The sequence below is a fragment of the Penicillium macrosclerotiorum genome (assembly GCF_028827735.1).
Source record: "Penicillium macrosclerotiorum strain IBT 26536 chromosome Unknown utg000006l_segment0_segment0, whole genome shotgun sequence".
Classification (NCBI taxonomy): Eukaryota; Fungi; Ascomycota; class Eurotiomycetes; order Eurotiales; family Aspergillaceae; genus Penicillium; species Penicillium macrosclerotiorum.
Genome location: NW_026643085.1, coordinates 3103005 through 3125731, shown reverse-complemented (window position 1 = coordinate 3125731; position 22727 = coordinate 3103005). Strand labels below are relative to the sequence as shown.

General features: G+C 50.9%; 3 protein-coding genes across 3 annotated transcripts; 1 reads left to right on the top strand and 2 right to left on the bottom strand.

The window, feature by feature from the left end:
- Positions 1 to 5710: 5710 nt before the first annotated feature.
- N7462_006393 (bZIP transcription factor) lies at positions 5711 to 6839 on the bottom strand (the record flags this gene model as incomplete). Its single annotated transcript, XM_057078111.1, has 3 exons — positions 5711 to 5863; positions 6038 to 6606; positions 6674 to 6839. 3 exons carry the CDS (start codon positions 6837 to 6839, stop codon positions 5711 to 5713), a joined length of 888 nt encoding a protein of 295 aa, XP_056933691.1.
- A 10556-nt stretch (positions 6840 to 17395) lies between these two features.
- N7462_006392 (branched-chain amino acid aminotransferase, cytosolic) lies at positions 17396 to 18815 on the bottom strand (the record flags this gene model as incomplete). The annotated part of the gene is made up of 4 exons (XM_057078110.1): positions 17396 to 17408; positions 17469 to 18167; positions 18223 to 18520; positions 18581 to 18815. 4 exons carry the CDS (start codon positions 18813 to 18815, stop codon positions 17396 to 17398), a joined length of 1245 nt encoding a protein of 414 aa, XP_056933690.1.
- Positions 18816 to 19625: 810 nt separating this feature from the next.
- Positions 19626 to 22375, top strand: N7462_006391 (putative protein kinase Scy1; the record flags this gene model as incomplete). Its single annotated transcript, XM_057078109.1, has 2 exons — positions 19626 to 21069; positions 21129 to 22375. The coding sequence occupies 2 exons, from the start codon at positions 19626 to 19628 to the stop codon at positions 22373 to 22375; spliced, it is 2691 nt and encodes an 896-aa protein (XP_056933689.1).
- Positions 22376 to 22727: the final 352 nt, after the last annotated feature.

Sequence of the window (22727 nt, the reverse complement as noted above, 5' to 3'; positions counted from 1 at the left end):
TCACCCTGGCCATTCGGCCCATTCCAGTCCCGACAAAACAAATCACAGACTTCCGGGCACGGGGGTGAGAGAGCGAGAGCCCGGGGCCAACGCGCAGGGCCCAGCGTCGTCGTCGCAAACTGGTCTGCGTGGTCCGTTCAGCTCCCACGTCACCGCGGCCCCAGCGAACCCGCGGTCCGCGATAGGGCCCGAGGGACGCAGTAGGTCGCGACTCGGCTGGTTGCGTTTCTTCTGTTCGGGTGGTTCTCCTCATTGCTTTCCCTTCTTGTACCCACTCCCCTTCCCTCCTCCCTTTTTAGGCTAAGAAGGAGACTTGAAGTGTTTGCACGATCACATGGACTTGGATGGGGCTGGAAATTTGGGGGATATCTGTTTGGGGGAATATTTATGGCGTTTACAGAGTCCTATGTATTTACTAACCACCCGACTTAACTAGAGGATTCAATGATTCAATTGGGTGTATGTATTGTATACAGGGGAGTTTCCGGACGGAGAAGATCCAAGAAAACCAAAATGATCAGTCTGTCGCCCTTAGCCTTCTGTACGTGGCATGCTTCATACAGATCGACGCTCGACGCGCCCATAGAGTCTATTATTATTCGGCCCCCCTTCGATCTGGACGCCGTCCGGTGGGCCGATCCCCAAACTGGTCCTTGTTATTGTTGGGTATGTGCTCGGCATCCTTCCGAGCGGCAATCCCCCAGTCCTCCAGTTCTCCACTCTTTCTCTCTCTCTCTCTCTCTCTTTTTCCCTCTGCAGCTCTGTCGATGCGTCGTGGGTCGGCTACTTCCGCTCGCGGGCGGGCGGCGGGGGGGCATTGCAGGTTCTGATTTCTACCAGGAAAAATCGGGGCGCTAGCCGGATTTTGAAGAAAGGGAAAGGAATGGGGGCCAAAAGGGCTGTTGGAGGTGTGGATAAGGGGGTGTATCTCCATACAGAAATCCAGAATGTCTGCACCAGAAAGACACCAGGCCTCCCAAAGGACCTACCGAGAACAGTTAGCCCTGCGAGGTCTGCTAATAGTCATCATAGTCAAAGGAATCCATCCCATGAATCAGCAGTGGGCGTGTGGGGCAACTTAAATTGACTCGAGTCTTCGTGCGGGTTCCAACCAAGGTCACTCCCCCCTAAAACCAAAACCCACGTATCAGCTCAGATTGATAATAATAAAAATAACGTCCTGTACAGCTTCGGCCCCTCTCCGATAGTCCGCTCTTTTTTCGGGTCGCGCGCTTGAAACTCGGGGCACAAGCGGGCTCGAAACAGGAGGAACTAGAAGACTAGGGCGACGCGGTGGAGTCATCGAGTCGCCATGATAGTGGCAGTCCGTTCCCTGGACCTAATCCTTTCTCTACATGGCTCTATCTAGGCTCTCTATCTCGACTCTCTATCTAGGCTCTCGATCTAGACTCTAGTCTCTCGGCTCGGCGGGCTATGGAGCTGGGAATATCGTTGGCTCTGCCGGGCTATCGGGTTTTACACAGGCCATCGGGACTTGGAGGATTGGTGGCGCGGCGCTGGAAAGCCGGGATGACGAGGATTCTGTGACGACAAGTTTGTTGGACATGTCAAGAGCCAACCCCCCACCACCTATAGGAGACTCCACTCGAACCCGATCCAACGGCTCGCGAGGATAGCGGAGCTTTCTTCTCCAATTGCGCCATTGGCATCCATCTGTTGGTCTCGGTGGCACCAACGCAGATGCTATTTGATCCTGGGAGAGGGAGATGGGATTCCCGACCCAGAGGCGTAAGGCGACCGGGCGAGACGCCATGCCGGAGGAAAGGGGGAAAGGGGGAAAAAGGAAAGGAGAAAAGGAGGACAGCCATGCACGATGCGATCCAGAATGGTCAATACTCGATCGGCCGAGTTCTAGTATAATCAGATCCCGTCCTAGCAGATATATTCAGAAAAGCGGATTACAAAAGTCCTGTGTGCAAAGTTATCTATGCGAAGTATACGGGATGGAGGAGATACCGAACATCTCGGGGAGATGTCTGAGATGTCTCAAACCATAGATCTTTCTTCTCTCTCTCTCTCTCTCTCTCTCTTTCTCTTTCCCTGTCTTTGCCCCTCTCTCTTCTCGGTTTCGGATAAGGACCCTTACAAGCCAAGAGCATAGATACTTTCGAGTTCGTCAATGGGAGTCGCGCATCTCGCCCAGAGTTGCTCAACGGCACTCTGATACGCCCGGCAACTGCACCCTGATGCACACTGCAGACCCACCCCCATCGCCCCTCACGAAACCCAGCTCATGGCCAAAGGCGCCGGTCAGAAGCCAAGCCTGCAGTCTCGACCTGTGAGGAGTACAGACCACCGAAAACAGAAAAGGCGGCTTTCCGCCAAACATGTTGCAGAGAAAGGGGGGTCCCGCCACCCTTCAGATCGCCCAATTCATTTCGACGGGTCCCGGGAAGGTGCCTCCGTCCTGGTTTTTAGCCCTTTTAGACTTCCCACGGTGTCTTGTCTGTGGTTTTCAGAAGGACAGCCTGGGCCAGAAATGAAGGCCGGCGCCGGGCGAGGCCTGCCCCCCCCCCCCCCGGTTGCGCAATGCAGGACCCTTCAGCGGCGACCGGGGCAACTCCTAAAAGGGACTAGGAGCCTCGTAGAGGGGGGCAAGAGGCTGGAATAGTTTGGTGGTTTGGGATAGGACGATCGTGGAAATGCTCGAAATAGCACGGAGTTATCGGCTGTTTTGCTATGGGAGATGGCTCGTGGTTATTTGACACAGTGACACGGTTTGGGGATAAGATAGATGAATATAGGCGACTCTCTACTCTCTCTACGAACTATACTCTTCCTGCTCTTCCTACCTACTCTCTTTCTCTCTCTCCTATGGCTGCCGACGAGGACAAACCAACCAATCAAAAGGACCAACGAGGGGACGGGAGGAACCAGGCAAGGCCTACGGCCGAAACTGACGGCGGAGAGTGTCCGGCCCTACGCCCAACGGAGTATAGAGTGTCGACGAAGACCCCGTCCGAAGTCCAGCAGGGCTAAAAACCGACGGGGATGGGCATGAAGCATGAGGCATGAGGCATGTACGCCTAACTCGCCCTCTGCGCACCGACCACCTGGTTGGTTCCCCCTCCCCCCGGCCGGGGGGACTTTTGGGATTCGCTCTCGCATTCACCTCGTTCAGCGGGCCCAGCAGTCTGGATCTGCGAGCAGTCGAGTGGATTTGACCGGGGGGTGGAAGTAGTGTGTCCACTTTTGTCAGAGGCGGCTCTTGCTCCGCGGAGTCTTGCACCCACTCGCCTAGGGCTGTTTAGGGTGTTGGGTTGGGAGGGTATTTGGATAGGGTGACGTTCGTTTGTTTTGTTTATTGCCTGCAGGGCTGGGCGAAGACGAGAGTGCAGGCGGCTACGATAATTCGAGGGTTCGAGTTGACTCGGGAGGGCCAAGGGCGACGATGGTCTGGAGTAAATCAGGTCCGTCGGCTTTTCGGGTTTTAACTGATTGTGCCCGAACGCATTCCCCGTGCCCCCAAGCCCTTTTCCCCCCTCTGCCGCTCAAAAGATCCCAAAATAACAACAACTACAACAACTACTACTACTTCAAAAACAACAAAAACAAAGTAACAAATTAAGAACCGAGCAATACACTGACTATGGAGTACCGTCCTACTCTTCGACATGAATCCCCCAACCCCAAAAAATTCCAACCCTCCTTATTGAATGGAACCGCTTCTACAAGTCTGCCCTAATTAGACCAAGATCAACCCCGTCAACAAAATGACAGAAAAAGTCCAGGATCACCAACACCAGCATTTGGCCATTTTCCAATTTCCTATTTTTCCACTTGCCATTGGCCATTTGCCCACTTGCCTCCCCCTCTCCCACTCTCCCACGCCCCCTTCCTCCAATCATACGGCCCACGGGCTCTAGGCAGTCACAGTCACAGTCACAGTCCAGACCCAGGCAACCAAACCCTCGCATTTGACGTCGGCGGCGAATCGCAGCCCGGTGTTTGCGGGTCGGGGTGGATTCATTCCCGTTTTTCTGCAGCGATCACGAACCCGACCGGCTGGATGGAGGCCACATGGTTGGCTTTGGTTCTGGCCCCCCCGCCTGGGCAAAACGATGCGAGGGTTTTCTTTTCTTTTCTTTTTTCTTTCTTGCTTTTGCTTTTGTTTTTGTTTTTACGCTTTTACTCCACTTTTGGGGGTGGGTTTAGGATGAGGTGTAGAGAGGGGAAAAGACCGAGAGGGAGGGAATTGAAAGAGGAGGCAAAAGAAAAAGAGATATAGGTTGTAAGCAGTTTGCTTGCCGTTAGGTTGAATCTTGATAAGTTTTGCAATTTACGGTTCATTGATTGGTATCTCATTTACAGGGGAGATTGAGGCGAGAGGGGGGAAGATGGAGGAGGATGTTGGATGTATAGTGTACAGTAAAAATAGTGTAGTATAGTTTGGCGTTGTGGTTTTTTCACTTCGTCTTTCGTCTCCTCGGTTCCTCTTGTCTATTAGCCGTGTCTATCTATAGATCGGATCTGCGTCAAGGAGGGGCCGGATTTCTTTTTTGTTTTTGTTTTTTTTTGGTTTTAATTAATGTTGCAGAATCCAACAGTGACCGAGGAGGAAGGAGGGAAAATAATGGAAAGGGCAAAAGCAGCATGTTTCAGCGACACGAAAACGCTCTGACGGACTGGCCTAATCCGGCATGTCGTGCACTTACCGGAACGAGACAGGGCTGGAAAGTCACGGGCTAGTGCGCATAGGTGCTGGGGGCCGTGGCTGCAACGAAATCCCGCTACGGAGAGGGGATCCTGTAGTGGGCGGCTGCAGAGTGTCCCAAGGAGTTTCGACAGCGCACGAAATACGGAGGACTCACGAGTACTGTACACCATACATAGAGAGCGGGAGGGGGGGGCCTAAAATTCCCGCAGGTTTGGGGGCCAAGCGGAGTTTATGTCCCCACGATAGAGCCAATCGCCGCAGCCGATCGAAAGGTTATTAGGGTCGGGAGCTAAGGGACTAGTGGGCTTCGGTGATAGTGATCCCCACCGCCTGCAGGAGTGCCAAAGGGACAGAAGGAATAGAAAGACCCGATGCAAAGATATCAGCGTTGTGGTCTAGAGTTCAGAGTCGGGTTCAACAGGATTTCCAACTTGTCCCAATGGGAAAAAGCCCGTGGGGGAAAATCCAGATTGAGAAACCAAAAAAATGACACAATTACAAAGTATGGCCCAAAAAAAAGAGAGAAAGCTCAAGATCCAAAAAGTCAATGGTCCGTTCCATTTCCCTCAAAACACCAGGCTAGCCGTCTGTAGTATCGTTTCCCTTATACCAATACACGATCCAAGAAAACAGGGTCCCAAGAAAACGCCAGGATGAATGCTCGCTCGTCACACATGTACCAATCACAAGAGTCGTAAATAAAACCATGAAATAATAAAAGAAAATCCCCAACAAAAAAACAACTGACTCCTGTTGCTGCAAACCAACTTAAGGTGGAAATTCTCGTTTGGAAAAGAGAAAGAGAGAGAGAGGAGAGAGTAAGAAAGAGGATCGACCTAGCTCTTTGGGGTCAGGCCCAGGAGAGCGGTTGTACCCGCAAGGCTGGGTTAGGCGATCTATGCGGCCTCTCACGCCCACAACGGCCATCTCCCCTCAGTCATCAGTCCTAGAAGGGTACAGATGGCGGAAAGCGAGTGGAGAAGGGGGGGAGGTGATATCGGTGGGTGCAGCTCTTTCCCAAATTTATCCGGCTCAGCACCGGAGATCGTACTCGTACGGTCCGGGCATGGAGCGCGGGGAGCATGGGGGAGACTCGGGCGTCAGAGGGAATGTGAAGATCGAGGCCTCGGGCGAAGTTGACGCCGCACTCTGGTCATCCGAATAGCCGTAGGAAAGCGAAGGCATCTGCAAGCAGACAAAACAAAGAACGCATTAGCTTTATCGTTGGTCCGTTGCAAAAGTGGTTTTTTTTTGTGCTCTGCTCGTGTTTCTTTTTCTTTTGATTTTGCGTCACAAAAAAAAAATAAAGAAACAAGGCAAGAAACAGAAAAAGAGGTGTTTCTAGCGAGGAAAATGTACCGGAAGACCAGGCTCGGCGTGTGAGGGCTGTGGACATAGATCGATGCCGGCCATCGAGGCATAGCTCATGCTGAACGGACTGATAATGTCTTCGTCATAGGCCGGTTTCCGGGCAGCGCCCATAGCAGGATTGGGCATCATCGGCACCACCGAGTGAACCGGCTCGCCGTACTCGGCAAAGGACATCTCGTGGTAGGAGCTGGGCACTGTGTGATAGACGGGCATTTGGCTGTAGGGGGCACGGTAGGTGTCATAAGTTGGCATGGGCGGATACGAGAAGACCGGTGGCGGCGACGCCGACAGCTGGCGAGTACATTGCTGGGCGAACATGGTGCGCTCATCGGGGCTGTAGTAATCGTACGACGCCCGCTCTGGGGGCGGGGCATGCGGCGCGTGTGATGGTTTGGAGTCCCCGGGCTTGCTGGCTCGCGCATGCGGTTGCTGTTTGGCGCGAGGCTTGTTCTGCGTGGCCTTGGGGGGAGGAACGGGTTCGGCGTGGGATTGCTCGGGGGAAGCGGACGAGGCGGCACGTCTTTCCAGATCTTCCAGTCGCCGCTTCAGCTTTTTACCTGTGGGAGGGGAAGAGAAGACCGTTAGCGGCGGAGGCTTCAGACACAGACGGGCTTCGGCACTTACGATAGTTCCGTTGCGCGATCCGATTTTGGATCCGACGACGCTCTGCCAGATCGGAGATCTTCGTCCAGTCCTCGTTCGGGTTGGCATTAGGGCTGAAGGCACTACTATTGCTATGACTCGAGGAACGAGCCCCCGAGCGGGCATCATAGGCGGTTGCGCGGTGCATTGTGAAGCTCAATAGCCAGGGTAAGGGAGAAGACAGGATGGAAGAGTAGATATAGAAGATCGACGCTGGGGAGGGGGGTATAGGATAGAGAAGCAGGAATCCAGGATCACTCTATGAAGTCAGAGGACAGGAAGGAAGGATGGGGAGGAGGGGTGTATATAAATCACTGGACGTGGTGGACACCGGGTAGATTGATTATATAGTCGGGGACGAGAGTATGGGGCTCCTAAATCCCCGTCGATCAGCTGGAAATTGGCCTTGCAGATTGCTAAGCCCCCCGAGTCCGTTGCGATAACCAGCATCCGTCCGTGCTCGCATTAGACTCGACTGCCATGTGTGTCGTCCTGGGGGGTGGGGGAAGGGGGGGGGACAAATCCCAAACGAGCATAGTTCTGACCCAGAAACGATGCCAAAGACTAACCTCAAATGGGTAAATGGGAAATGGAAAATAGGAATGGGAAAATGGATAATAGAAAATGGGGAGGTAAAAAAAAAAAAAAAAGAAAAAAAAAGAAAGAAAGTAAAACAGAAAAAAAAATAGAAAAATAGAAAAAAGAAAAAAAAAGCCCCAACAGAGTCGATATTGATCCTCGCCAGAAAGCCCCCAATCGATGTCGACAATATCCAGAAGCGCGCATGGGCAGGGATGGATCCGGGCAGTTCTCAGCCTCGGGGTCGTGGGCCCCATCCACCAATCCCACGTTTTATTCCCAGAAGAGGCTGCACGGGGCGCTATCGCCAGCTAGGAAGGTCTCTACCTCTCAACTTCGACTGGGTTCTCCTTCAGTCCCCTGTCACGTCCGTAATGGTACCCCTAGTACGGATTCTTCGGTAGTGCACGGAGCAAGTCTCGTCCCTTCGGCCTTAGCTATCTGACCCTATTACTCTATTGCCCTCTTCGTCATAGGTCCGCCTACATTATCCTGCCTGATGGAATCGCTCCAGCAAGGCTAGAGGCTATGAGAGGCTCGCATTTTTTCCTCTTTCTTCCCTAGACTGCAAGACTATCAGTCCATCCACCCCCTCCTCAGGAGTATAGATTTTGCCCGCCCCCATCTCTTCACCCTCCTCATCTTGCACCCCGGTGCATTTGATGTTAGCTGGACCTATGAGCTCAACATTTCTTACTTTCTTTTTTTTTTTTTTTTCTCGGGATTCGCTTTTTTTTATCAAAAAATTGGACAAGGATTAGAATTGGGGGAGGGGGGGAAGGGTTCTACTGGCTTTGTCTTCATGTTGTCCGCTGCATTACCCGGGCTCCAAGAGACCGGTCAGTTGCGGGATTGACGATCTCAGATCGCCAGGGAAGGGCGAAGGGGAAGTATGTTTGTGACACATGTGGGTGGCAGCAGCAGCGGGCCAAGCGAACGAACCAGAGCGTACCAGACAAGGTCATTTCGTGTCATTTCGTGTCATTTTGGGCCGGGGCAACGTTCAACGGAACGTCCTAACTGGCCGAAACACGAGCCAGGGGGGGGGGAGGAAGATGAAACGGGGAAGTGCGTAAATACCCAAGAGGCCGGTTACACTAACATTCTCGCTTCTCACGTGGGAGCTGAAAGGGAGGGGGACAGGGGGAGAGACGAGTTCGACCACGTTTTTAGTTTTAGTTTTCTTAGTTTTGATTTTCGTGGTTGGATTCATCTTTTGTTTTTTATTATCTTCGATTTGGTTTTTTATCTTATTTTAATTTTGGGAGGGGGGGGGGGGGGCGGGAGATAAATGATCATTTTGAGTCTCTTTCGAAATTTGGTATTACTCGAGAGACTGGACTACGTAGTCGAGGGACAGATGTACGTCCATCTGTACGATGCGAAAGGAGAGGAGGGCGTTCTGTCCCTCTTATGCTTGGCAACGGACTAGAGGGATAAAGATCTGACCAGCGGGTTGTGCTGATCTCCTGCGAGGATCGTAGTATCTACCCGGAGTCCGAACGGGATCGAACGGGCGAACGGGAATCGGGGGCTCTCCAAAAGTGGGGAATCCGAAGTGAGCAGCCCCAAAAGACAAAAGACAACAGACAAAAGAGAAGGAGGTAGAGAAAGAGAAAGGGAAGGGCGGGAAATGGGGTAGGGCGAAAAGGGAGGAGGGGGGCCGGAAACAAGCCCAAAGAAAAGCAAATCTGGGCCCGAGCAAAGGGGATGGGAATCACAGCAACAGAATGGGCATTATACGGGGTCTCACGATCATACAATCCCGGTTCTAGTGACAAGGATGTACGATCGTAATTCAGTGAAATCAACCGCACTATGCCCATGACACGCATGGCGAAAAGCATGGTGAAAACGCCCGCTCGAGAACATAATATATGATCTGTACATGTATAGTACTCCGGGTGTTCCGCACATCAGTATCGGATCGCTCGAGCGTCAACGAGTCTAGCAAGGATTGTGTTATGATTTGGCGCCCCGAAGCACCCAACAGCGACAACCCCACTGGAGGCAACCAGGAAGCCAAGCGGAGGGGCAACGGGCGGGGCCAGGTCACTAAACAAACCCCTGCTCCGGGGCCAAGAGTGGGTATCGTTTTCGCCTAACTATTCCCAACTTCGATGACCGGGAAGAGAGAACACCCCTGCCATTGGGCCGCTCGTGTGCCAATGCCAATAGAGGTAGCAGAAGGGGAGGGTATGGTGCCGACAGGACTGGAAGGAAACATCCTATGAACCTGTCGCTTAATGGTCAGTTGGATCCTCCAGGAGGATCGGCTGTCCCCCTCCTTCCCACCCCTCAGGTTCTATTATTATTTTGTTGCATGGCATCGAGCATAACTTCTGGGCCTAGATCAAAAACAGAATGGGTTGGAGAGGACCATGACTTGGAAAGTATGAAGGATTCATACGGATAGCTGTTTTACGACCGTGGGGTATCTGTCTTTTACGTGTCCTTTTTTTTTTTGCTCTCTTCTGGGTCATTGTCTTCTTCCTTAGGCCTTTTCCCTCGATGCCAGCCCTATGATGCTCTCTCGAATTTGTTGTTGTAATGATGCTCTTAGAGACTTCTACCTTCCTGTCGGCCTGGGAGGATTCACTGGGGCGCGGTCATGCATCACCATTTCAGCCCGTTAACCCTAATGCTCGGCCTCGAGACGCTCTAGCAGCGCTTTCCCCCTCCAATCTGAATCCGGTCCAATGTAACACTCGGGGAACCAATGTAGGATATCACTAGATGGCGTTCTTTTCTTTTTTTTAGGTTCGTGTCCCAGACGGCTTGGGGGAGGGGGTGGGAATAGACCGGAAAAGAGAAAGGGAAAGTATGGGGTCAAGCTTAGAATGCCACTAGGTGCCGTGGCCGTCAGATTAATTCCCTCTTTCCCTAGTCGACTCGCTTCACTCTCGCTTCTGTTCTCGCTTCTGCTCTCACTTTCCTGTTCTCGTCTCGTCGTCTCTGTCTCGGCATCTGCTGGGAGGGAAAGCGATGTCCGTGGTTGGACCAACTGATTGGCGTAATCTGCAGCTCATCTGGGATGCGGCGTACGGTCCCAAGGTGCTTACCCGATGAGCTTTTTTTGGGTCTGTGGGCACTGGGCGGGGGCCTTTTTCGACGAAAGGTATTTCCTAGACGGGTATAGTGAGGTGCTGGGTGCAGCACGGGTGCAGCGCCATGCTTGGGACCTTGGGACGGGCTTTGGAGGGCTGGGCATGGCAATGGCAGAGAATGCGAACGAGCATCGAGGCTCCGTCTGGCTGTAGGCGTGCAGGCAACGGGCCAATGTCTGAAGTGCGTCGATCGAGTGGCAATAAGATGTACAGCCTGATATCCCATGGGTCCAGTTGAGGGAAAGGGTCCTTCGCCTAGTCTTGTCCAGTCTGTCTGGTCTACTACTCTCTACAGGCGCTACTGGCTCTACTGGCTCCTCTGGTTCTACCACGGAGATCAGATACCCGGCAGAGGGCTGGGATCCGGAGCATGCAAATATGCATATGTCCCCTTGAGCCTATTTCGAAGAGGAGAGGACCATGCGAACTCGCATAGGCCATCGAGTCGCCCGTGCGGGATGCATCTCAAGCACCACGAGGAGCCAACCTCCTCGATGGAGTAAATCCTCCAGAACGATGGCGTAGCATAATAAGCCTTCATATGATAACATGAGATATGTTATATGGTGGAAGAACATCCGACCATTTCCTCGGTATGAAACGATTTCCCTTTTCGGGGCCCCGCGTCTCGCATAGTACACACACCCTGCTTCGTTGGATTGCCAGATTGCACGATCCCCATGGCCATGACTCGTCGGGCGGTCCTAGCTGGAAATGCGAACCGGTGTAGGGCTGAGAATGACAGCATCCGGGAGGGGAAGGGGGAACCTGATTCCTGTTCCAGACGAAGGGCCACGGATGACAGCGAACCTGGTAGTTGCTGAACGCGATACGCTCGAACTTCACCGCTCCTGACGCCTCCGGTCCCGCTGGGATGACAAGCCTTGCACCCTGATGCTGGACCCTCTCCCCTCCCCGTGCAGGGATTCCCACCAGTCACAGGCCCGCATTGACCCCGGATGCGTGGGTGGCATTGCATTCGAGCCCTTCTAGTCACCATCTAGAAAAGTGTACCTGGCGGTGGACGAGCCTGGTAGTCCCCAGACGACTCGCTCCGAGATGACTGCTGCATCGAACCCGAACCTCTCCATCCCGCTGGATCGTATTCCGGCCGTGACCCGCCATCCAGCTCCGCCTCTTCAAGCCTTCTGGGCTATTTTGGTCCGTGTCACTTTCTCAGCAACCCAAAATAATCCTAACCAAAACTTAAATGGGCCAGACTGCAATTAACAGCAATCTCCGATCATCGTGCCTCAGAGGCCCATGAGGCCCATGATGACCAGCCTGCCCCTTCTCTATCCCACCAGCTGAGTTACACGGTATATGAAAATAGACCGTGGACGAACCGGATCCGGGAAAAGCTCCTGTCCTGCCCATTCGAGGATTGTCCCAGGTCCTCGCGATCACCGCTAATCGCCCGGTTGGTTGAACAAGGCCCCCCAGTATTTCCTTGGAGATCATGCCCCTCCAAGAAGGGCTCCACCATGCTGGACTGTTCTCCGCATCGAATACCCTTCGAGGCAGCTCTCGCGGTGAGGAGAGGAAGGAGGGGAGAAGGAGGGGAGCGGGGGGCCTTGACCTAGAAACCATCTCCCCTGCACGAAGGGCATGGATTGTCATTCGGGATCTGAATTTCTCAATTTATTCATTAACGTTGATTTCAATTTTCTATCTGTCGTTAGTTGACTTGGCAGCGTCTGGCAATCAACCAGGATGTTGGTATGAGGCGACCCAGTCAACAATTGAGAGACACACTGGACGTTGACCCGATGGACCTGCCTTTTTTGGTCATCTATCGTCGACCAACAGAGTCTTCACAGACTATGAAGCGGACTACTATAACAGACGACAAGCGATGAGGGAACTAGGAACGCGAAAATGAACCGCCGCCACCGCGTTGATCATCGTCAGGATGAGCTATTATTATCTTGGGGGCTATTTATTCTCATGATCTGCTGCTAAAATAACGACGCTCGAGTGGAACCCAACGGGCCGTTTCTATCGCCCCGACCGCCTCCACCAAATCATGGAATCCTGAACTTTGGGACTCGCCCTATTCTTCACTCTAAAGCCGAAAGTGAACGTGCAAAGAACCCCAACAATGAAATTGTCAACAGGATTCCGACGCAAGGAAGATCCCACCTCCCCCCCCCCCTTCCCCTTTCTTCGGACGTCCATCGCTTATGCAGAACATCTGTTGTGCTTCCGCCCCCAGCCCAAAGTTTCATGCAATGGTGTTGTTTTTTGGAATCATTTCCCTTTTCGAATTCCCCAAAGGGCGTCACGATCCTGTAACGGACTCTTTTAGACTACTTTCTTTTTTTTATGGTTTTTCTTTTTCGGTTTGCATCAAACCCTGCGCGGGCCAAATTTCCCACGTGGCCCACACGTGCTGCAGCTCGCCTATCTTGCCTCGTTTCGGGAATAGCCTCGTCGGCTGGCTCTGGCGTCAGTGTGACCGTCCCATATGCCCCGATGGTCAGGTCGAGTCTTGATCTTCAGTTCGTTGCGAGGGTCCTGAAACAGGCTCTGCGCGGGACGGAGGAGACAGGGACTCGGAGACCATGGGCTGTCGGGATTGAACCCTGCCCTTCCGGTCTTTTGTCCCTCGTGGGAAGCCCGTAGAGGATTTCGGTGGCTTCTGTCCGTCAGCACTGTGTTTGTGTACGAAACTTGCTTGAGGCAGACATGTCTGACTAATATACGGACTGGTCTCGCCAGGGTTGAATAGTTCGTCAGGTTTGTAGTAGCGATATATTATTAATTCTATCTCCATGTTGTTCGAAGTCTGCGGGGCGGAGGCAGAGCCTCCTGTAGTAAAATGTCATGAGCTCTTGTAATATCTCAAATACTATTACACAAAGCAACCCGATATATTTACTAACGTTGATCGGCAGGGGAAGGTAGGGGGGATAGAGTCATTGGGTCAAATTAGTTACATCATGTGAATCAGGATACCGATTGCATTAGAAATCAATGTTGACATGTTTTTACCTTGTTTAATTTCATCATGAAATCAATGCACCCTAAGATCGTTGTCCCAATTATCTAGTCAGTCAGCTTTGGTTACAAGGCAGCATTTGAACAAGCACTCTTCCTGCCATGGTCTTGAGACGCCTACCAATAATCTCCAGGGTCCTGTCAAGACCAGGTCAAATCTTCCAAGGTAACCTCACCTTCGTTTCAGTGCTACAAACATAGTCAGGTGCCTTGGTTCTCGATGAACCCAGTCAAACCATGATCCGTTTCACCTCAGGACCGGTTGCTTGCACACCGCTCGTGAGGCTCCAATGCATCGTTTTACCTGTGCGTCAAGGCCCGTATAGCTCAGCCAAGAAGCCAAATGGGGAACCCAAAGAAAGCAAAAGAAAACCTAAATGCAACGGTGTTTCATTTGCAAACAGGGTGTGCCCGAGGCGGTCAACCCCGACATCACCGACTTCGCCGAATTCAGAACACCGTAGGTTGCACGGCCGGGCGAGTGTGTGTGCAACAATCTTGAAGTTTAGTGATCAAATGGGCAGATGACAGAAACATGAGGCTGACCATAGAAAGATGCGAGGTGGGGAAAGCGACGAGAAGAAAAGAAGTATACGGTAGGGACACAGCTCAGTTGGCGCTCTACAATGAGTAATTCAGGGTGAAGGACGGACGCCTGTAGAATAGCAATGCGTCCTTGTCATTCTGATCGTCTTGCCTAGTTTTCATACATACTCTGTTTACTCCTCTTCTATTCTATCTTTGGCCCATAGGTCTTTATGCATTATACTCTTATAAATGAGAGTCACAGTGTAAAAATGTGGATTTAGATGGCACATCTATTGTTGAGCTATTAATTCTATTGTTGATTGTCAAATAAGAAAGAAATAAATGTGAAAGGTCGCGTCGGCAGATAAGCCCTACTTCGCCCCTTGAATTCATCGTACTCCGGCATTTCTTGCATATAAATCAAGTGCGCTTGCTCAACATTGTCTATGTTCTCAGTATGCTCGGCTTTCTTTTCGGCCTTGGCTTCATTTGAAGTCATACATGCCCAGGAGCCACATCCGTTGAAACAGCCTGCTGATACACGTGGTACTCAGATTGAACACCGCCAAATTCATATAGATTTTGTACTTGAAGTAGAGCAGGGGTCATGATATAGACAGCGTACATGGAAAACACGGAGTCTAAGTATAGATTAGGTTGATATAATTTTATATCTACTGACTAGAAAGTTTGATAAGGAAGGTTTGCTGCAGCTGCCAGCACGGCACGCTTGAATCGGATTTTCATGGAAAAGATTCCGGCTGGATAGGCCCAGCCTATACTCATCCATCCTAGAATTCATTTCCATGCTCCTGTTGAGACCACCTAAGATATGTAAATTTTCATTCACCCCACGCAAAGCATGTTGCAAAAAGCAAGACACAAATTGCGGCGGCGATGCTCAAATTCTTGGGTCCCAATAGCCACAGCTATCGCTCCACAGACTAGGATTACGCATATTCCAATTGCCATACTAATATATAGTCTTCTTCGACCGATTGCATCGATCGTGTACCACTATCTTAATTTAGTACACCCACTGGTCGGAGAAAGATGATAAGCAAAAATTAAAGTTATCATAGGACCTGAGAAAAACAAAGATATTAGCTTGTGCTGTTGTTAATATAAACAATGAAACACTAGTAAATAAAAGCCTATTCCAAATCTCAAAGGGTTGAAAGCTGATAGAGCTTACACTAAGAAAGGACGCGATGATATACCAACCCTAGAATAAACGGCCCACAAAGAACGCCTCTTCTTGTGATATGTTGAGGTTATTTCAAAAGAGTGTTGGACCATGACGACTGATAATATTGATATATACAGGTTACAGAGAAGTCAAAATCCGGGAGAAAGGAGAGAAAGATGGAGACCAAATCTACCTGAAATTTGCTGCATGAACTGAGTCCCCATTGCAAGAATGATCTTTTGTTGGCGGCACATCCTCCATCTATAAAAGGGGCCTTCCAGGTCCTTTATTTCTCCATTTCAATGTTGATAGCGGCGAGGATATCTGTGTTTATTTCTATGCCACCGGATCGTCTTCCGGCTTGTCCCTAAATTGAGTCAACGTTTTAATACTTCGTACCGCCAAATTTTCATGCAACATTAGCCAGCAGGGAGTGTGAGGTAAAAAGGCGCCAGGTGAATGATATGAATAGTAATGATAGTTTTGAAACAGTAGCTCTGGGACTGAAGTAAAAGGCATAAATGATCCACGGCGCCACCATTAGACTAAATAGAATCGTTATTAACTGGCAAGACAGGTACCAGCCTCTTTGACTTGACAGACGGATCTCGCCCTGATATACAGGGGCAACAGATGTTTGAAATCTAACCCCCGTGTTGATATTGAGACAATTAAATCGTCGGCTTCCTCGTAGTTCATGCAACTTCTTGCTTAATGTTTTTATTTAATGAAGCCCGTATAAATCTACCAACCTATTAAAAGTCTTCCCACAATAATCAAAAGGCATCAACCATTAATCCGCGCATGTGACCAAGTCTCTCGACCGAAAAGCAGGCAAAGATAGCCCCCAAGACCTCACCTCCCTCAATCAATGCTGTGATGGTGCCCATCATCACCGTGCTCAGGTGGCCCATTTCACCAAGCCAGTTCCTCAATACGATTACCCTAGACATGACACCTTGATGATAGCCAAACAACAAGGAATCGGACAAGCATACGGGCATAATGGCGGCCACTAGGAATCCTGAAGACCCGTTAGGCCTGTTTTGTCGACCTCAAGAAGAAATTCCGAGATAATACAAGAGAACCTATTTCTACGCTCACAACCCTCTTTCTCACAAACAGGTCAGCGCGTCTTCTGAATAGACACACTCGTACCACCCTGGCTCGTTCTATGAGGCACTTGGCCAAAATACGTGATGGAGGATCTGGGGATGTGGGAAACAATTTCCGACCCAGAGCTAATCAAGCGCGTTTTCTGAATGGGCCAAGACTCCGAAGCTCAATGGCATGGGAAAATACAGGATGTCAAGTGTAGCCCGAAAGGATCACAGGACCTAGTTGCCCGTCCGCGTCGCTATCCCCTGCACGTCGATCGAAAGCTTAGCGGTGAAATTGCGACTTCTCATGGGTTGGGTCGATCCATTAGACTGACCTCGTTGTCCACTTTTCGTACTTGGACTTTTTGAGAAGAAGTCGAAGCAGATTTCCTGGAGAGTCTAAGTAAGGAAATATGTTGGAGAATGATCGGAAAGAGGCTCAGTGTAGTGGAATAGGACTCGATATATCGCAGACTATAAGATAAACCTATTGCATGTAGAACAAGGCTCATAGAGGTGATTATAGTAGAATACACAATGGTCGTATAATTTAACAGAATAGCTTTCTCTCCTTTCCATTTGGTGAGGACCGGATCTAGTCCAAGGCCCATCTTATTTTGGATGTAGAGAAATGTAGGTCAAAATCTCAGGAACTATTTCGAGGAATCTAACACGAATGTCAACTGTACAGATTTGGAGGATTATCAGTCCTCGACAATCTTAATTAATCTTGTAAGAAACAGGACACGATACGATTGCTTTGTAGACCCTTTGGGCTAACACTTAGAGTGGGACCAGAAAAAGCAAACCACATGCGGGTCTAGAAAGAGGCCGTAAAGAGTTAAGGAACCTGAAATTGGAAAACGTCTAGCGGCATGATGATTTTTATGAAAGGACATGCTGCCTATGATCCAAATGAATCACCCAAAAAAACTGACAAGACTGCTTTTCCTTAGGGATATGCCTTGCTGCAAAAGGCACCATATTAACCGGACAACCCCAAGATATAAGATCATAAACGTATCTCGAAGCTGAAAGGATCGAAGAGGGAGAGCGTAAGATCTTAAAAACCAGATGCCACAATGTATCTATTAGAGATAAACGCTTTCTGAAATCTCCTGCTTCCCCCTGCCCCACAACCATGAACAACAAACGCAAAGAAACTAGACGTGCCTCTTTTTTGTGTATTGACTCTCTACATTTAAAGCTCGTAACTGTTGAAATGTCAGAACCATTCCTTGTGCCATATTGACTTGTTCGAACCATGAACTTACCTCCAAGGGTGCTTCTCATCACCATACTGGATGCCCTCGATCCAGTTCTTCATCTGGAGAGCAATCTCACCAGCCTCCTCATTCTCCTTGAGGCCACAGTCGACCAACTTTCCGCGATAGCTAATATTCCGCACGGGGCTGACAATGGCCGCGGTGCCAGCACCGAAGACCTCGATCAGTCGGCCCTCCTCGGCAGCCTGGGCAACATCGGCCATGCGGATCTTGCGCTCCGAAATTTCCCATCCCTGGGGCACCAGACGCTCCCGGGCCAGGCTCAGGACAGAGTCACGAGTAACACCCTCCAGAATAGTACCGTCGAGGGGAGCAGTGATCAGCTCCTTCTTTCCAGTTTCCTTGTTCTTCAGGGCGATAAACAGGTTCATGGTGCCCACCTCGGTAACGTATTCCTCCTCACCGAAGAGCCACAGGTTCTGTTGGAAGCCACGGGATGCGGCTTCAAGCTGAGGCAGGATACAGGGGGCATAGTTAGCACCGAGCTTCTTGTCACCGACACCGCCGGGCCAGGCGCGGACAGCATAGTCTGTGGCCTCCAGAGAAATAGCCTTGAAGCCGGTGGGGTAGTAAGGGCCGACGGGGCTAGCAATAACGAACAAAAGAGCGGAGCCAGGAGGGCCAACACCCAAGGTCTTCTGAGTACCGATCATGGTGGGGCGCAGGTACAGCGAATAGCCACGAGCACTGCAGGGACGTTAACACAGTGATCTAATCAGCTTGAAAGGAATATAGTACTGACTCCGGAATGAAGCGGTTGTCCACCTTAACGAACTCGCCAATCAGCTTCGTCAGAGCCTCGCCATCAAAGGTTGGGAGAGCAATTCGCGCGGAGGACTTGTTCAGACGCTCCATGTTCTTGTTGGGGCGGAACAGGCGGGTGCCTCCATTCTTGTCCTTGTATGCCTTCATTCCCTCGAAGCATTCAAACGCATAATGGAACACACAGGTTGATGGATCCAGACTGAGATTCTGGTAGGGAATAATGCGCGGAGAGTGCCATCCGTCAGCGGCAGTCCACTCGACGGTGAGCATGTGGTCTAGAGGACATTTCAGTTAGCCGGTGTGGAGAGGTTGCAGCGAGCAATTCCAATTCCTACCGGTGAAAGTTTTTCCAAACACCAAATCCTTGGGCGGAGTGAGCTCCTTGGGGGTTTCCGTCTTGGTGATGGTCAGCTTGGAGGCATCCAGGGCCGCCAGCTGGGAGGCTGCCGCCGCGGTCACACCAAAGCTTCTTTGCCATAGCCGGCTGGCGGCGACGGTCTGGGAGGATAAACGGGGAGTCGCAAGACCGGCCAAGGCCTTCCGGCGAGCCAATTGCTGAAGGGATTTCATGGCTGTGGGCGCAATGTCAGTCGCAGTGTATGGGGAAGACAGGGGAGATACGGACGGGGCTTTATATGCAAGATGACTCGCAACAATTCTGCGGAGCACAGGAACAACTCCGACACGCCCTATCGCGCAAAGGCGGACAAAGTCCAGATTCACCGCCTGCCCCGAAAGTGATGAGTCAGACACCGATTCAGACGCCGGTTATCCGTTTCAGCCAATCATAGCTCGCGTATTCGCCAGACCGGCCGACTTCGGATCGAATTGAGGCCTGAATTTCAAGGACCACAGAAATAAAGCCGACGCAAAGCGCTGATTACCTGAGCAATGTTGCAGGTCCATAGCTGGTACATCTCGAGTAGGTTGTGTAGTACTAGATTGCTAGATTGGCTGATCCAGAGGAGCATGACTCATGGTGGCTGCAGCATCCTAGCAATGGGACCGAAGTACTCCGTAGGCAGAATACAATTACTTCGGTGTGTCTTCGGTCAACAGCTCGAGATCCCCGCGCCCCAGACACGTGATCCTTTACGATAGGAGCATTGTTATCGCAGCCCCGTCAAGCTTCGCGAGTTTCGAGTTTGGCCTTTTATTCCTGTCATTCCTCGGACGCACATTCGGGAGTCTGGTACCTTCGGTGCAGCGACAGTCGATCTGCCAGTCCGTTTCGGTCCTGTTCAACTCCCTTAATCGGCGTGTACAGTCCGAGTCATGCCGCGCGCCGTCTATCTCGTTATCCTATCGTGAACGCCTAAACCTCGCCTGAGTGCGTCCGATTGTCGATGACCGATTCTGTCTCGTGCATTCGGATCCAAAATGTTCTCTTCCGCGCTGAAATCCTTCAGCTCTAATATTTCCGCCAATTACCAGATCTCTCCCAACCCGACCGTCTATGCAGGCCCCTGGAAAATCCACGATGCAAAGAAAAAGTCTACAGGGACTGCAGCTTCAGTCTTCATCTTCGATCGCAAGATCCTCGAGCCACGATCAGGTGGATTTAGTTCTCGTGCATCTGGTTCCTCTACCAAGAAACTGCAAGAAGATGTAATTGAAAGACTGAAGCGAGAAGCGAGCAACCTTGCGCGACTGAGGCACCCGTCCATTCTGCAGGTGTTGGAGCCTGTCGAAGAAACACGAAACGGGGGCCTCATGTTTGCAACAGAGCCTCTAACAGCTTCGCTTTCAGGGCTTTTGCTAGATAAAAATCAACAGGAGGGCACCTCGGGTCCGGGCTCTCGATCGAGCCGGAACATGGTCGAGGCCGATGGAACGCGTCGGAGAAAGGACTTGGAGATCGATGAATTGGAAATTCAAAAGGGACTGCTCCAGGTAGCCAAGGGACTGGAGTTCTTGCATGAATCTGCAGGATTGGTGCATGGCAACCTCAACCCAGAGGCCATCTACATCAATGCCAAATCAGATTGGAAGATATCTGGTTTAGGATTTGCGGGACCCCCTGACTCTTCGGAGTCTCGATCAACTCTGCCCCCGTTAGCAGTTTCCGAAGTCCTGTATCAAGACCCAAGGCTGCCTGCCTCCGTGCAGCTGAACATGGATTATACATCTCCGGACTTTGCTCTAGACTCTAATGTGTCGTCCTCCGCGGATCTGTTTTCCTTGGGTCTTATTGTCATCACTCTCTATAATTCACCCCATATTTCTCCGCTGCAGACACATGCGAACTTGTCAACTTACAAAAAGCTTCTGAGTTCCCCGTCGACAACTCCCTCCCAGGGCAATAACTTTCTTTGCTCCCAACCAATCCCGCGAGATGTTCTGTCCCACGTTCTGCCTCGATTGATCACTCGACGACCTGCGCAACGCATGAATGCTCGAGAGTTTCAAGAATCCCAGTACTTCGATAATGTCCTGGTGTCCACTATTCGATTCTTGGAGTCTTTGCCCACCAAAAATCCAAATGAAAAATCTCAATTTTTGCGCGGATTGCAACGCGTTCTTCCCGATTTTCCCGCATCGGTACTTGAGAAAAAGCTCTTGGGTGCCTTACTAGACGAAATGAAAGATCGTGATCTTCTTCCTTTGATCCTTCAAAATGTTTTTGGAATTCTTCAACGAATTCCTAGCGGGCGCCGCGCTTTTCCCGAGAAGGTTATTCCCCGTCTGAAAGAGGTGTTTGTGACAACTTCAGGGAAGCCCGCGGCCCAAGAACGTGATTCAAAGAAAGATGCGGGTCTTATGGTTGTCCTTGAGAATATGAAACTCATTGCGGAAAATTGCTCTGGCATGGAGTTCAAAGACGGTAAGGCTATTCTATTCTGGACACATTGGCTTGAACAAAACTGAGTTCTCATCATTTAGATATCCTTCCACTAATAAGGCTCGGTATGGAGTCGCCTACTCATACCTTGGTGGATGCTTCCATTAAGTGCCTCCCCGCGATTCTTCCCGTTCTTGACTTTACCACTGTGAAGAATGAAGTGTTCCCTCCCATCGCCGCTACCTTCAGTCGCACTAGCAGTCTCGCCATCAAAGTCCGTGGCCTGGAAGCTTTCTGTGTGTTGTGTGGTGGCTCCGCAGATGAGTCTGATGCGTTTGATGACGACCTTAGCGGTGCTGTCCAGTCAAATAAAACCCCAAAGTCGTCCATCCTAGATAAATATACAATTCAAGAGAAGCTGGTTCCATCCCTCAAGGCAATCAAGACCAAGGAGCCGTCGGTGATGATGGCTGCGCTGAAGGTGTTTCGGCAGGTTGGTAAAGTCGCCGACTCGGACTTCCTCGCTCTCGAGATTCTTCCAATTCTTTGGGCTTTCAGTCTCGGTCCCCTGCTAAATCTACAGCAGTTCAATGAGTTTATGAGTTTGATCAAGTCTCTCTCTGCCAAAATTGAGAAGGAGCAGACGAGGAAACTTCAAGAACTCTCTTCAGGCGGAGACACTCGAGGATTTCAGAACACCAAGGGCGCCTTTTCTCAGTCAGCGACAGACCTGACATCGCCCGATACCGACGGTGCAAGAAATAATTTCGAGCGTCTTGTTCTCGGAAAGAACTCGGCAACCTCGAATACCAAAGAGATGGACATCTGGGGCTCTATGGAGTCCGAGCCAGCTGCCGCGCAACGCCCGAGTCTGTCACCCTCGCTGTCATGGTCCACAAACAATGGATTGGGTTCTGGTCAAGTCAATAACTCCTCGAACCAGCTCGGCTTCCGCTCTATCACACCGGATCAGAAGCTGGGCTCTTTCCCGTCTCTTGAACCTGCTCGCCAAGCATCTCCCACTCCTTCATTTCCGGCTTTGCAACCATCCTCGCCTACTTGGAATGTTCAACCTCAGGCTGGAAACAGGCCCGGGCCATCTATGGCATCCCTGTCTGGCATGGCCTCCAGTAACCCAATGTCCAGGCCGACATCATTCTCTCAGCAAGCCCCCAACTACTCTGGCTTCTCAATCCCGCCTCCTCCAACCGGAAATTTGGGCGTAAACAACGCCATGAGACCTTCAATTGGCATGAACACAACTCCCGTAACATTCCCGACTCAGCCTCAAGCACAGCCATCCGTAATTCAGAAACAAGGCTTGGATAAGTATGAGAGTTTGCTGTAAGGCTCATGCATGATCAGAAATCTGTTATACCAAAATACCCGCCATGTGACTTATGTCCAGTGTTCATATTCCCTACTCTTGCGCTATCATCCGAGTGATCTATAGTGGTCGGATAGGAAGCTGAGCATGTAAATATTAGAGAGAGAATAATTTCATTCCAATTCCCTTTTTTTTTAAGGTACCACAGAAGTATTAGTAGTAGGAACAGTGGGAGTGAGAGGAAGACTGGAGCGCAAAAACTTCCATGATAACAAGCCAACTGAAGTGCTCTTGACTGCTTTGGGGCTGCTACGGACGCGCAGACCCGCAGGCGGAGTAGGTCGTGATTGGTACTTAGCCCCGTTCTCGATGA